The sequence below is a fragment of the Balaenoptera physalus genome (genome assembly GCF_965194825.1).
Source record: "Balaenoptera physalus genome assembly, chromosome: X".
Taxonomy (NCBI): domain Eukaryota; kingdom Metazoa; phylum Chordata; class Mammalia; order Artiodactyla; family Balaenopteridae; genus Balaenoptera; species Balaenoptera physalus.
Window position 1 is genome coordinate 8,813,589 of NC_138903.1, and position 16,125 is coordinate 8,829,713.

General features: G+C 38.4%; 1 protein-coding gene across 6 annotated transcripts in view; it reads right to left on the bottom strand.

The window, feature by feature from the left end:
• MID1 (midline 1) overlaps positions 1–16,125 on the bottom strand; it is a 398,682-nt gene that overhangs the window by 93,710 nt on the left and 288,847 nt on the right. For all 6 annotated transcript variants that reach the window (XM_082447129.1, XM_082447125.1, XM_082447128.1 and 3 more), the window contains exon 3: positions 9,897–9,992. In XM_082447129.1, the coding sequence (XP_082303255.1) occupies positions 9,897–9,992 (96 nt within the window). The remainder of the gene's footprint in view (positions 1–9,896; positions 9,993–16,125) is intronic.

The following is a 16,125-nucleotide window of genomic DNA, read 5'->3' on the forward strand; positions in this document are numbered from 1 at the left end:
TTATTCTATTCATAAATTCAAGAAATTTTATGAAACCAAGGATAATCACTCTCAGGGGTCCCTGAATCAATGTTTGATTAACTCAAGTTGAACAGACTCAACTCCATTAAACAGTCACTTCCATCTATATATTAGTTGATTAAGTTCCAGTACACGTTTTAAGAATTGAGGTCAAACTTACATACAGGGAAATGCGTAAATAAATCTTAAGGGACAATTCAACGGGTTTTGATAACCAACCTAACCAACAGCTTAATCAAGATATGTTTCCATCGCCCCAGAAAGTATCCTCAAGCCCCTCTTCCAGTCAATTTTCACCCCCTCAGGTAATCATTGTTCAGATTTTTATCACCAAATTCCTGTAACATTTTAAGTTGTGTTTATAAATGTAACATATGCAATTTATTTTATAACCACTTTAAATGCTTAACGGGACAAAATTAAAACCCTAACAAGGTAAACCTTCTCAAGTCCTTATGTAGCTCTTAGAAATCTAATAAAAACTTACAAATGTAGTGAAACTCAAGTTCTAGCGAACATTCTAACATTGGCTTGAAACAAACGATTTTACGCTTTCACCTTAAAATCAGAAGTCTAAAATAAATTACATGTTTCAGATTAGAATCTCAAAGCTAACCTGTCGGATTTCTGGAGTATGGCCTATTCTCTTTAATGCTACAAACCCTTAAAATACAAACGTATGTTTTAGTCCTAAACCGTAACCCAAAATATTGATTCTATGGCTATTATTTAGGTTTTCATTTTTTTTGTTTTTTGTTTTAACATCATTCTCAAACTTCCAGGGGAGGAGGGAAAAAAGAACTTTATTTACTTAAGGAAGTAAGCTGGTCATCTCAAAGAAGTTGAGGTTACCAGGTCAAGGATTAACAGTCAAAGATTTGAGGATAATTCACAAGACCCGAAAGGCTCACTGGTTCTACTGGTACCACTGATGTATACCCATTGGGCCCTCGTTATCACGGGTTGGACAAGGTTTCCAATTCCCCAGCAGATGGGAATGTTTCTGGTCATGAGAATTCCCCCTAGGAATTTTTAATCATGTCTTTCAACTCTACCACCTGGTTTGGGTAGCTGAGGCCGGGTAACCACTCCAGTTGCTTTACTACTTGATTGGATTCAACCCATTTCTTTACTGGCTGATTCTTGTTCTGTCTGGCTTCAAGTCACATTTCTGTGGTGCCATTTACCTCAAAGGGCCATTAGGATGTTGAAGTCAGGAAGTTACAGTAGGAGTTTGTCAAGTGGTCGTTATCGTTTTTCATATACATTTGCATAAGTCCTACCATTTCTGCTTTCCCTACACCACAGTCTACACCTTGCTGTGGAACTGTACCCACTTGATACAGTAATCATCTCTAACACCTGCAAGAACGGACAAGGCACCATCTTCCTAACCTGGGTAAATAGATGGAAGGTATCCTTGAACTTAGCACAGCCTAATGCCAAGCTTGCCAAGTCAGAGAATTAGGCTACTATGATAGTTTTCATCACCTCATATATATGAACCTGCTGTTATATCTAGTGAAAATACTTTTAAAAGCATAGTAAAAGCTCTATCATAAATTCCTAGGCCAGGAAGTTACCCCACTTGGTTGTAAAAATCTTTGTGTTGGTCCTCACTGAAAGCCTTGTACATTCAGGGGTAGCCTCAGGCTCTTTAAATAGCTGAATTTAAATTTTCATATTTCTGTTTCAAACAAAAATAGCCAGTGCTACAATTGCGCTCTTGTTAACAAACATTTGATATGCATGACTCATCTATTTTGCTGGGGAGTTTCAAAATTAGAACAAAGCTTTTCAGTTTTCCCTACAACATTTAGCAATTAAAAACAGAAGTCAATTGAATAAAGGTAAAAGATGATGTGTCCTGTTTTTCTCATGATCTTATATACAGAGATAATTTCAGCTTGATTATCACAAAAAGCAATTTTATATTGAGAAAAATAATTTCAACTAGATATTTTTTTAAAACTTTTATTGATGTATAGTTGATTTACAATGTTGTGTTAGTTTCTGGTGTACAGCAAAGTAATTCAGTTTTATCTATCTATATTCTTTTTCATATTCTTTTCCATTATGGTTTATTACAAGATATTGAATATAGTTCCCTGTGCTATACAGTAGGACCTTGTTGGGTTTTTTTCTTCTTTTTAAAAAAAATTTATTGGAGTATAGCTGATTTATAAACTAGATATTAAGACCCAGAAACAAAAGAGGCTGGTTCAGTAACAAAATGATGGACTGATGGGTGGGATCACACTTGTCTCTGGATGGCAGGCACAGGAGCAATAATGGGACTCAGTCTTCTACCATACAGTCACCTTCTCATCTGGGATCATTCCTTTCACACCTCTGACTCTCTCACCTGGATCCATCCAACTACCACCATCTCAAGTGAAAGCTGAGTTAGAACTATGATGGCAATTTAAAAAATTTTCATGGCCTGTTCTTATTATTCTTTATATCACACCAGAAACAACTCTGCTGCTCTAATCAAGCATCTAAATATTTCAAGGCAAGAAGGTTGTGTGTGGAATAGGGTAGAGGAGACATGATAAAGAATTCCTGTGTTATGGGGAGAAACTACATTAAGATATGTCAGTAAAACCATGTCTTCGCTCTTCATTCCTACTGCTCAACCATTTGGCCTCCCCAATTAAGGCAGATTATTTCATATCTAAGTATTAGCCTTGGAAATCTGCATTGCTAAATTCAAATATGTTAAGAGGGATTGTCTTCAGAGGCACGTACACGTGATCATGCTCCAATACAAACCACCTGGTAGGATTCTGAATCTGACACAATAGTTCATTCCATCCAATTGGAAAGACTATAGATGATAAAAGGTTTGGATCATGTTTTAGAAAAAGTTTCAAAGCTGAAATTTGGGAACATAATACCAAACTAATTAAGCCTTATATTCATTCATTCATAAGATTCATCTCTTATTCCAAAATATTGGAAGCCGTTCTACTGATGTCTTCTCATTATTCTTCATGAATATAACTAAGAAGGAAACAGGATCCAATGCCCTTTATGAATCAATTTTTTTTTAAGGCAAGAGCACTGAATCTAAGGGGAGACATTCAAGTATGTGTTACATACTACCTTAATAAACAGTTAAATTTAATCTCCACTGAGAAAAGCTAAATTTGCTTCATGAGTTGTCAATTTTAGCAACCTTGGTTGAGTAAACTGGATACAAAGCCATTAAACACATGCAGTAGTCAAAAATGAATCTTCTCATGATTCAAAGAAATGGAAAGATATCCCATGCTCTTGGATTGGAGGAATATTGTTAAAATGGCCATACTACCCAAAGCAATCTACAGATTTAATATGATCCCTATCAAATTACCCATGACATTTTTTCACAGGACTAGAAAAAATAATCCTAAAATTCATATGGAACTATAGAAGACCCAGAATCGCCAAAGCAATGCTGAAGAAAAAGAACAAAGTAGGAGGCATAACCCTCCCAGACTTCAGACAATAATACTACAAAGCTACAGTAATCAAAACAGAATGGTATTGGCACAAAAACAGACATATGGATCAATGGAACAGAATAGAGAACCCAGAAATAAACCCACACACCTACGGTCAATTAATCTTCGACAAAGGAGGCAAGAATATACAACGGGAAAAAGGCAGTCTCTTCAGCAAGTGGTGTTGGGAAAGTTGGACAGCCACATGTAAATCAATGAAGTTAGAACACACCCTCTTACCATACACAAAAGTAAGCTCAAAATGCCTTAAAGACTTAAACGTAAGACATGACACCATAAAACTCCTAGAAAACATAGGCAAAACATTCTCTGAAATAAACTGTACCAATGTTTTCTTAGGTCAGTTTCCCAAGGCAATAGAAATAAAAACAAAAATAAACAAATGGGACCTAATCAAACTTACAAGCTTTTGCACAGCAAAGGAAACCACAAACAAAACGAGAAAACCTACAGAATAGGAGAAAATATTTGCAAATGATGTGACCAACAAGGGCTTAATTTCCAAAATATACAACAGTTCATATAACTCAACAACAAAAAAACAAACAACACTATCCAAAAGTTGGCAGAAGACTTAAATAGACATTTCTCCAAAGAGGACATACAGATGGCCAATAGGCACATGAAAAGATGTTCAACATTGCTAATTATTAGAGAAACGCAAATCAAAACTACAATGAGGTACCACCTCACGCCAGTCAGAACGGCCATCATTAAAAAGTCTACAAAGAACAAATGCTGGACAGGATGTGGAGAAAAGTGAACCCTCCTACACTGTTGGTGGGAATGTAAGTTGTTGCAAGTATGGAGGTTCCTCAGAAAACTGAAAATAGAATTACCAGATGATCCAGCAATCCCACTCCTGGGCATATATTCCGACAAAACTGTAATTCAAAAAGATACGTGCACCCCTATGTCCATAGCAGCACTATTCACAATAGCCAAGACTTGAAACAACCTAAATGTCCATCAAAAGATGAATGGATAAAGAAGATGTGGTAGATATATACAAGGGAACACTACTTAGCCATAAAAAAGAATGAAATCATGCCATTTGCAGCAACATGGATGCAACTAGAGATAATCCTACTAAGTGAAGTAAGTCAGAAAGAGAAAGACAAATACCATACGATATCACTTACATGTGGAATCTAAAATACGACACAAATGAACCTATCTATGAAACAGAATCACGGACATAAAGAACAGACTGGTGCTTGCCAAGGGGGAGGGGGTTGGGGGAGGGGTGGAGTGGGAGGTTGGGGTTAGCAGATGTGAGCTTTTATATATAGGATGGATAAACAACAAGGTCCTACTGTATAGCACAGAGAACTATATTCAGTATCCTGTGATAAACCATAATGGCAAAGAATATGTTTAAAAAAAGAATGTATATATATACATAACCGAATCACTTTGCTGTACAGCAGCAATTAACACAACATTGTCAATCAACAATACTTGAATTTAAAAAAAAAAAGAATCCTCTCCAGAGTAGATGAAGTTCTGTGTAGTCCAAGAGTTCCTTTTCTCCTTTGTCCTGAGAATCGTAAGACTTAAACTTAAGAGACCAATCTTTACCACAGTGGCTTCTCATAATCCAGTTCCTGAATGCCACCATATTTGCAGTATCACATTGTCCTTATTCCAGAGCTGTTTAACGAAGAGCCATGAATGACTGTGGGTTGTCTGATGTGGTTCCAGAATCTGACTCTAAATATACCTTGAGAACATTCTCACAACGGCTCATATGTGGGGTGGGAATCTAACCCTCATCTGCAAGTGACAGTGGATCACGACTTTGGACATTCAAGTTGGTCCCTAGCAGGATACACGTCATCCAAGATCAGACATCTGTCCACAAGATACAAACAGCAGCACCTTTGGTGTTCGGATGGTGGTCTTAATCCAGTGGCTCTAGATGGAGCAACTGCCAAGGTTTCCATAGACAGAGAATGCTTTGACATAAAACTACACAACAAAATGAATTTAAACATAAAGGTTCATCTTTCTTTTAACCCAGCAATTTTTTCCTGATTTCAAAGTTTACATATGAATGCTTTTTAGAGCTTGGTGAATGGCTGAAAAATTCTTTTACAGACCCTCATCTGTTTTCCCAAATCAGTTTTTACCATTTCTTAAGCTATTTTATTAAAAGAAAAGAAAAAAAATAACTTAAAGACTTGGTGTGAAAATCAACGGCAAAAGGACACAAAAAAAGTGATTATAAACAAGGCAAGATAAGCCAAAGGAGCTAAAAGGCCAGGACTTTGACAGGATGCTGGCTTAGAGAATGGCCTGCTAGGATGAGCTTGGGCAAGGACGGTGAAGTCAGCTGAGCCTTTATCTCCTCCAAAATGCTATGGCAATTAGACATCCTTTCATAGTTTTTCTCTACCATCTCACTGTGGATTTAGTCACTGGTTACCTGTAATTCCCAAAATGAGTATCTATTGCATATCCGGGTACTGTATTCCCTGTGAAAGAATTTGATTCTCAGAATGTGTGGAGAATATGATATCCGTCATTGATCCTAAGTATTTGCTTAGCTAATAAACTAGGTCCTCTGATTTTTAAAAGAAAATGGGGAGGAAGACGAGATGATGAAGAGAAATAGTACATATATGATCTAAAAATGTGAAGTGCTGCAGCTGATCCAAATTTTGACCACTTTTCATGGACTCGTTCTACACCCCACAACTAACTCCAAACTCAACCCAAGGCAATTTTCTATTGCATTCTTCTCTTGCAGAAAACAAAACTCTGCCTAAAACCCACTAATTTTTAGAATCCCACCAAATTACACAAACATTGCGTGGGAGTTGACCTGATGTTGCCTTTTGTTGCCTTTTCAATGCTTCTATCTCTGAGTCCTAGACTGCCTTGGCCTCATACCCTCTGTCCTCTAGTTTTAAAAAAATTTGGTACTTACTATCAAAAAGCTATTTCACTTGCTTGTTTAAAAACAAGCTATGAAAACAATGGGGATGGGGGTGGGAGACCTTCAGACTCTTTTCATTCTAAAGAAAAGCAGAAGTGAATCCCAGGAAGGAGGTGTGGACTTATAAGGATGTGGCATTTCCTCAGGATTTGGTGGGAATTCATTGATTTCATTTACAACAATTGAGAGTTGCCTCTGGGCTTTGAGTGTTTTTAGCTCCAGCTGGCACAGGGATTATTTTCCCCTGGAATGCTCATACCCGAACACAAGGACACCTTCAGGAAGAGGAAAAGGAAGAAATAAGGTCTAGGAACCTAGGATGTGAACCAGGAAATTCTTTTCCACTGCACTGATTTAAAAGACTGTCATGCTGGTGCCGAACAAATCCCACCACCTTTTTTGGAGTTTACTAGTGCTGGGACATTTTCCCTTGGATGTGTGATCGTTTTGCATCAAGATGTCCATACTATTTTCCCAATAACCAAAAATATCATTTCCTGAAAAGAGTTAGGGATGCTAATTGTAACTGTGAAATTTACACAGCGTTCCTCAAGCCCTCACTAAAACCTTCAAAACCAAATAAAGTTCAAACTCAGATGCAATGTTAAAGTCCACTGAACCCTCATCTCTCCAAAGCCAGTTCCTACTTATCCACCCTCAAACACTTTCTATTCCTATAGAATGAACTCCTGGCTTTGTGTACATACATTTTTCCATCCCCATGCCTTGGTTTGCCCTGCAAGCAGAGCCTCTCCCGTGTCTCCACAGGCCCGAATGTTACATACCCTTGAAGGCAGCCTCAGATCGTGTACTACCTCCCCCAGCTGGAAGAAATTTCTCACTTCTCTGAAATTCCAAAGTATATAATCCCCACCTCTCTCATGGCAATTCGTTTTTCTATTTGGTCTTGCTCTTTCATCTTAGTTGAGATAGTAAGCTCCGTGTGGGCAGGGTCCTTTCTACCTAGCACAGGGCAACACACACACGGAGGCCACTCCCCACGCATTAATGGAATGAACTAGTGCGACCACTTACCAAACCAAAGTAACTGACCTCAGGCAAAAGTTGACACCCTCACCCAGAAATATGTGTTTAGTGGACACAGCTCAGAGATCAACAGTGTCCAGAACAGGAAGAGCAGAAAGTCAGCTTAAGCTAAATTATCCACATCTTGGAAATAAGGCAAAAAGAAGACTGAGTCCTTCTGGTGTCATACTAGGGCAGACTCCATGAAGCCAGCCTAAGGAAGGGTCATCTGACTCTCCAGGCTGGGGTGTAACGGAGTTTGACTTTCTATTTACTATTGATGAGGGCTTAGTCTCTGCAAAGTTAAATGTTAACTTAGAGAAAACTGATGGTATGCAACTTATTTTGCTCAAATGTAATGATTTTATTGCCCCTTAGGTCACCAACCAGTTTTGCATTGAATTTAGCTATCTTACTCCAGCATTCTTTTCTCCCTACTACCTCCCAACCCCCATGTTTGTACGTATCAGTTTCTGATACGAATCCTCCTTTAAGCCAGCTTTATCATCTTGCTTATTCCTTCATCAAAGATTAAATCAATTTCGAGGCAGACTCATTCGATTATTATATGAGATTTAGATGCTCAATTTTAAAAAATTATACTTTGAGAATATGAATAACTATGAATAAGGGAACACGTAAAAATAGGTACTGCTGGTATCATTATTTTTCTACTTATAATTTTCTTTGACTTTTACCTAGAATCAATTTCCTAAATACCAAGTTTATTCACCCACACACATTTCTTTCCATTCCAAAGGATTTATACAGAAATAATAACACTGAATGGAATGAATATTCTTTACTCTTTGTCTAGAATAACTTCTAATGGCATGTACGTGTCTATTTGAAAGTCTGCTGCAATCAATTCAGTAATAGCTTTATTTTAAAAGCCTGTATGTCAACTAAATACCTAATCTTTTGAAATAAAAATAGAATCTGCTTGTAAATTTTGTGAATGACACATCTATCTACCATTTGAAATTATTGAACATTACAGAATGTAATTTTACATGTTAGGATGAACAGCATTTTTGTAAGCTCAAGCCATACTAATATTGCATTAGGAGCAAGACAGTTGTTCTGAAATCACTAAAGGCCATAATAGAAACCAGACACTAATGCTTTAAGAACTAACTGGCTGAAACTGAATGAAATAATCACCTAATCCATAATGCATTTGTAAGATTTTGCCATACAACACAGGTAATTTTTTCTTTTCTTTCTTTCTTTTTTTTTTTAACTGAAGAGAAGTAATTCTTTCTTATGGTCCTAAACATCAAATGCTATCACATCATAAAAATGAAATATAGCACATGGATCATTTTTTTTGTTCATCCGTTTAATTCTATAATACATATTCACTTCGCCCTATAATGAAAACATTATGCTTGTTCACTATTATTTACAATGTTGTTAAATCAGCAAGGCTCCAAATGCTCCCTCGAAGGATCACTGCCAAAAGCGAATCTGTTCTAAGCGGAGGGTTAGAAAGATCTGGGTTCTGCAACTCGCCCTTGCTGTCAGTGCTGCCTGCACGCTCTTGACTTAATCCCAACATGCTGCAGTTGTGGTCAGTTTCATGGCAACGTATCTGACAGCCAAGATGTATTTAATACACACCTGTAGTGGGATGAATTGTATCCCCCCCCCCAAGAAAAGGCATGTCCAAGTCCTAACCCCTGGTATCTGTAAATATGACCTTATTTGGAAATGGGGTCTTTGCAGATGGAATCAAGTTAAAGTGAGTTCATACCAGAGTAGGGTGGAGCGTAATCCAATGGCAGGCGTCCTTGTAAGAAGGAGATTTGGACACAGACACAGAGACACACAGGGAGGAGGCCACGTGACGACAGAGGCCGAGATTAGAGTGATGCAGCCACAAGCCAAGGAACACCAAGGATTGCCTGCATCCACTAGGAGGTGGGAAGAGGCATGAGAGGACACGCCCAAGAGCCTTCAGAACGAGCAAGGCCTTGCCAACACCTTGATTTTGGACTTCCGGCCTTCAGAATGGCGAGAGAATCAATGTCTGTGTTTTATGCCATCCAAGTTTGTGGTGATTGGTTACAGCAGCCCTCAGAAACTAATACAACACCTTTTAAACAGTGCTTTTTTGGGCTGTTCTTTGTAAGAGTGATTCAAATCTACAAGATTAGGAATGCTAAGGAAAGCTGGATTAGGGAGAGCTGTGACAGGAGCAGGGGCAGAGCAAAGCAGTGGATGGGGAGAGATTCTCGAAGGTTCTAGTTCCTTCTAATTTCATCCATGTTAGATATCTGGCTTCTGCAAAAACTCTGACTTTAAGAAGATTCCCATTGGAGAAATATAAAGGGTGAGGGTATAAAAACCGTGATCAAGCAGTTTTCATATGAAAAATAGCACGCAGAGATACTCACCTCCACATGTTGACATGTTTGGATGAGTTTAGCCAAGAGCGTCTCCAGTTCCGTGTTCCTCTTAATAAGGTTGGTGAGGTTACTCTCTAAGTTTTGCTGGTGAAAAAAAAGAGAGGAAAGTATTATTCTGCATACTTTTAATACTTTAGTATATACAAAATTACTCATACTCAGGAAAATGGATACATTTTTAAAGAAATCTCAATGAAATTTATGCAGTTTCAAGTACTTATAGATTTAAACTGGATTTTGAAAAGTTACAGTGTAAAAGATTATTTTCAAAATGTTCAGATCTCACTTTTTGTTCCTGCTTCCTGTACGAACTCAGGCATATTTCACTGAATAATTAGTCATAGGTTATTTCCAGGTTGTGAACGAGGGAGAAAAGAGGTAATTGGATTTCTCATTCCTTTACCTGAATCAGAAATGGCAATAATAGAAGGAATATATTCCCACATCAAATCAACTACTGTTGGATTTTTAGAATTTACCATCTTATGGGCAGGCTGAGGTCAATCCGTTGGAAGAAGGTCTGAACTGTCCAGCTATTGATGACACTATGGTCATTTATAGGCATTGATAAGAAGTCCTCATCATACACGTTTACTCATAGTACGTTTCACTGTACCTGCTTCTATTCTTTGCCTATCAACCTATCAATGCCAGATCAAATTTCCTCGAATGCTACATTTTTCATATCACGGTCCTCCTTAAGAATCTAGAACTATTCCCTGTTCCTTTAGAACATCAAAATTTTTTGAAATTTCGTTTATTGAAGTCTAGTTGATTTACAATGTTGTGTTAATTTCTGCTGCCACATGCGGGATATATTCCACCATGTTTCCCCTCAGGTCCCCACTGCCCCCTCGCTCTTCACCCCTCTCATGTCTGCATTTCCTTTCATTTCTGATCCTCGGAGACTTTCCACTTATGTTTAAGCTTGGTTATTATTCTTTAAAATCCATTTAAAAATATTTTATCTGTAATTCTCATGTGTTCAGAATTCAGAGGGAGGTTTGGGGCGTTATTTCATCTGAACCGGAAGATCAACAGGAAATCTTCCATTTCGACTTCGAGACACTCAAAGGGTCTCAAATATAAATATTTTAAGGGAGAAAAAGAATCGTTTCTCCCTTGAAGGGTGGGATACCACAAAAAGTCAGAGAATGAACCAGACAGAGTGATTTAGGTGCAACTTAATGACCTCATGTTTGCATCAACGAAAAACTTGCTTTCAAAGCTCTTTACCACCTGCACAAAAGCCAAATGTTTTTCTACTGTTTGAATTAAACAAAGTGCAACCACTTTATGGTCCGAAACTAGAGAATAATTTCGACGCCTTCCATTATTCAGTGTCTTTGACTTAGATATGACCACTTTACGGTATATGTGTCAACTTCTTTTTGTATGTTCGTCTTAGGGAATCCTTTTACTTTTCTTTTTGGCTGACCCTTCAGAGCAGGAAATTACCAGGGAAATACATCATGAAAACTGTTTAAAGTTCAATTGTCATAGGTATGACTTAAGCTAGTCAGCAAGAGATCCAAATAAATATAATCTACCACATTTAGACTTTACAAACATCTGCTTGCTTTTCTCTCCTTTTATTAAGGATACATCATGTATAAAATCTGTTTTTAATCAACTAATATGCAGACTAAAGCCTGTGGTTTAAACACATTGACCTATCTAGATCCTTTGGGGTTATTCAAATTTAAATAGTACAAGTGTTACCGAAGTCCGCAAAGAATTACCAAGTCACTTAGAAGTATAATAAAGGGAAATGAAGCTGAGAGAGAGACTTGTTTCCAAGAGGTACCAAAGGGACTAACAACACTTTTCAAGAGAGCCCGGGTAACGGGCAGGTAACCAAATCCAGTCCTCAATGAACCACGCACCCATAAGCTGCCACTACGGGGACTTCTGTGGAGTTTTCTCGAATTTAACTGTATCACTAACATCCTGTGTGGTGATCGGCAGGTCCTATAACCCCTTGATTTTGACTGTGCCTTGTGCAAACGAGAGATAACATTTTTTGGCATCAGAGTCTTGGGACTAAAGTGGATATAAGTATCTACTTCCCTATGGATATCTAAGGAATTCTACAGAGTACCCCCCCAAAAAGTTCTAGTTTCCTGTTCTCACCTCAAAAACATCAATACATTTCCATCTCCTTATGGAGCTGAACTTTGTAGAAGTCCAAGGAGTCAGGCATGAGTGGCCACACATGTAGAGTGAGGAGCCCGGGGCCACGACCCCAGCTGAATTCTCCTGGACAAATGACGCTTGGGCTCAGTTTTCCCATCCATGATGTGTAGCAACAACAAATGTACCCATTTATGCTATTGTTCAGTTCAGAGGAGAAAAGGAACACACACCAGGAACTATACAAATGCTTGTGGAAGAAATCATGAATTCTAGGGTGAAACATTGTTTGGTGTCAGTACCAGACACTATGGGGGCCAACCCCATGCCTCAGGCAGTCACCATTCTCAAGCTTGCTGGTGGCTTTTTGCTGCAAGCACCTGTTCCTTCAGGCTCCAGGGCTTTTTCTGGCCCCAGGCAGGGCAGGCGGGGGTGCTGGGGAGGAGAAGGGAGGTTGATGCCCCTAGGAGCAGCCCTCAGCCAGCAACTATTGGCAGTCGGTGGATGAACTGCCCAGCTTCCTCACCTCCAGGTGGGACCACTCTGAGTCGTGTTTCAGAAAATCTCCCGAGCGCCCGCACTTGTAGGAGCCCGATGCCCACAGCAATCACCTGCCCCTGACCATGCCCTCTTTCCGCTTCCTCTCCTTCTCGGTTCCACCTCTCCTCTCCCTTCCAGATGCTTCCGGGATCACCTCCCAATTCGAATTCTGAGTTAGGGTCTTCTGGGAGAATTCAACTAAAACTTTTCCCATAGACATCCTAATCTGTTAGTTTTGAGTATTCCTTCTTATGAGGAATAGCCAAAGTAACAGAAGATTGTATTGCTTTTGAAAGATATTTGCTAATACAAAGGTTTGTTTTCTCTTCCCTCTTTCTAACCTTTTGTACAGATCACATAGCCTCCAAATTCCAGGCTCTAAACCAGCAGTGTCATTAGAAATACAATGTGAGCCACAAATGGGAGTCACATTTAAAATTTTCTAATAGTCATATTTTTTTAAAAAAAATTAAAAAGAAACAGGTAAAATTAATTTTAACAATATATTTGACTTAACTCAATTTCCAAAATAGTATTATTTCAACACGTAATCAATATTTTAAAACTGATGAGCTCTTTTACATTCTTTTTCTTTCTTTTTACTAAGTCTTTGGCATCTGGTGTGTGTTTTACACATATAACATATCTTGATTCACAACGGCCACATTTCAAACACTCAGCTGCCACATGTGGCTTGTGGCTACATTACTGGACAGCACAGCGTCAGAGTCTAGAACAGGGGTCAGCAAAGCTTTTCTGCAAAGGGCCAGGTAGTAGTTTAGGCTTTGTTGGCCATATGTTCTCTGTCGCAGCTACTCGATTCTCCTGTTTTAGTAAGAAAGTGGCCATAGACAATATGTCAGCAAGTGGGCAGGGCTGTGTGCCAATAAAACTTTATTTACAAAAACAGGTGGTGAGGGAGATTTGGCCCTTAGGCCAAGCTCCTTCCTGGGCCCGGGCACATGCTCTTGCCTCTGGAATGCATCTGCATGGCAGGAAATAATTCTACTACCAAGGAGAGAGCGTAACAAAACCACAGTATGTATTGAGTACCTGCTGTATACCCATCATGGCTTAGTCCCTTCCCATTATAAATCCTCAAATATTCACTGTGGGAACAATTAGCATGGAAAACTGAATATTCATCGGAGAACACTTCTGAAATTGAATGTAGTAAATCAACTAACTAGTAAGTTCATTTAGCAACTACTATATATTGTTAAAACAACGACTTCTACCCTTTAAGGCTTTTCTCATTGGTAGTGTTGAGTCTGAACCCAAGAAGAGGGACTTGACAGTTTAGAAGCATTCTGAAGGGATGCTATACGACTCCATTAGATCACAAGATCTCAGGGAAGGCAAATACTACATTGTTGAATAAACAAGCGTTTACGTGACTAGACAGTCTAGCAATTATCACTGACACATCTATTTCAAATTCTACCTAAAATCAAGTTGTTCCTAGCCTTAATTCATTATCTCTCTCCCGGGTTTTTTTTTTTTTTTTTTTTTTTTACAGCACTCCTCTTACTCTATGAAGGGAAAGGAAGTCTTTGTTGAGAAAGATGAGGCTTTTTTAAGTGTGCGACTATTTGTTGCAATTCAACACGCCCCCCTCCTGCCATGCCATCGCCACCAAAGAAGAGGAATATAAATAATTCAAAATGGTCCTTCTAAAGGTAAAGATGCAACGAGTCAGATTTCGTTTCCTCATATTAAGCAAAAGATTGGGTACAAGTCAAACTTGTGAAAGACAACCTTGTAAAACATGTGTTGCTTCAAGAATGAGGCTCCCCTGCATACTTTCTCCGGAAAGGATGACTAATTTTTCCTGTAATGTTTGTTTTAACACATACAATTCTAATGCATTTTCATGGAGCCAGACTCAACCTCCTGAGTTGATCATTGAACAATCATGGCAGGATAGCTGATTTTACAACCCATCTCAATACAAGCCTTTAGGCACGGATATGGACACCAGCTGAGAATAGTAAATCCAACTTAACAGATGAGCTTTGTACTTCTACATACACTGAGACCCAATCAAATAGCAAGGTAAGCAGACAAAAATACCCCTCATTTTAGCCTTTGGAGACCTGCACCTAAGAGTCAGATTACAGGGAATGAATGACTTGTCATTGAGCACTACTATGAAAATGTATGCCTGAAACAGGAGATTTCAGTAATTCCTTTCGGGTTTGTCCAGGCCTAAAGAATGTTTGCTCTTATTCTGAAGTCAACGCTTCAGAATGTCTTTAAAGTATAATATTAAGTCTGGATACCTTTCAAGGCAAACACAGATCTGGCTTGTTCCATTCCATAATATTCAGAGTGACACTCAGGAACTGTGTTCATAGCCCTGACACCCAACACCGCCCCTCCAGCACAACCAGGATATGAACACGTCGAGTGCCACCATCCGTATATTTTTTCCTAACAAACTTTAATCACAATCCTTAATACAAAAACACACCCGTAATAACACATGCCACCTGCATAAAAGCATAAATTCTTAACATGTAACTAAACTCTTAAGATGTTTTAATTACGTTGCAGGAATTTAAGGCTATCTTCAGGTTCAACTCATGACAGACCGCAAATCTGTGTGATTTATGCTGGTTTCATTTTTTAATGCCTTTTTTTCATTGGTTATGATAGTTAACATTTCCAAATGCCCTGGCAAGACAGGTCGCCAGGGAGCTTCAAAAACATAATAAAACCCAATCTGCATACAAATTTAAGTCTAGTGTTCCATGGACGACAATTTAAGCCATTTTGACATGCAATACTGTATTTACCTTGTCAGGTTTTATTTGATATTTCTATATTAACACCACAGAATCTGCACCATATATTTATAAATTCCATCGTCAGGAGTTCAGTGTTCATTACTGTAATCTGGTAGTCAATAATATACAGAGAACAATTTTTAAATACCGTTTACGGCCTAGAAGAACTTTCAGATGTTAACGGAGATAAATAAATCTCTTAGTATAATTATATTCATTTAGTTGTAATTTTAGCAGATCCAACGATGACTACTTATTTCCAGGTATTAGAGATGTGAGTGGCCTTTCTTGTTCATTCCTCATCCCTCGGCCCTATTTCTGCCTGTAGTAAGAGAGCTGAGCAACTGACCAATAACACATCTGTCAGTTTTGAGAATCAATATTGAGTGAAGGGAGCTGGACTCCTAGGAAGCTTTGAAAGTCTCTGAACTTAAAAATAATGATCTCCTACAAACTAGTGGTTACCAGAGGAGAGAGGGAAGGGGAGAAGAACAATATAGGGGTAGCGGGGGAAAAGGGTTATTATGGGATTATGTGAAATCATGTGTGTGAAACTTTTGAAAACTGTAAAGCACTCTAGATTTAAAGAATCTTTCATTCAATAAAAAAGGAAAATCTCGATTATTAAAAAAAAAAAATTGATCTCCTAAGAGAAATGTTTTAGAGAAAATGACTATGACTTTTATCATTGGAACATACGGGAAGCATTTTGTAAGATGACAGCATAGGGGTAAGAGCCATGAAGGTCCAATATG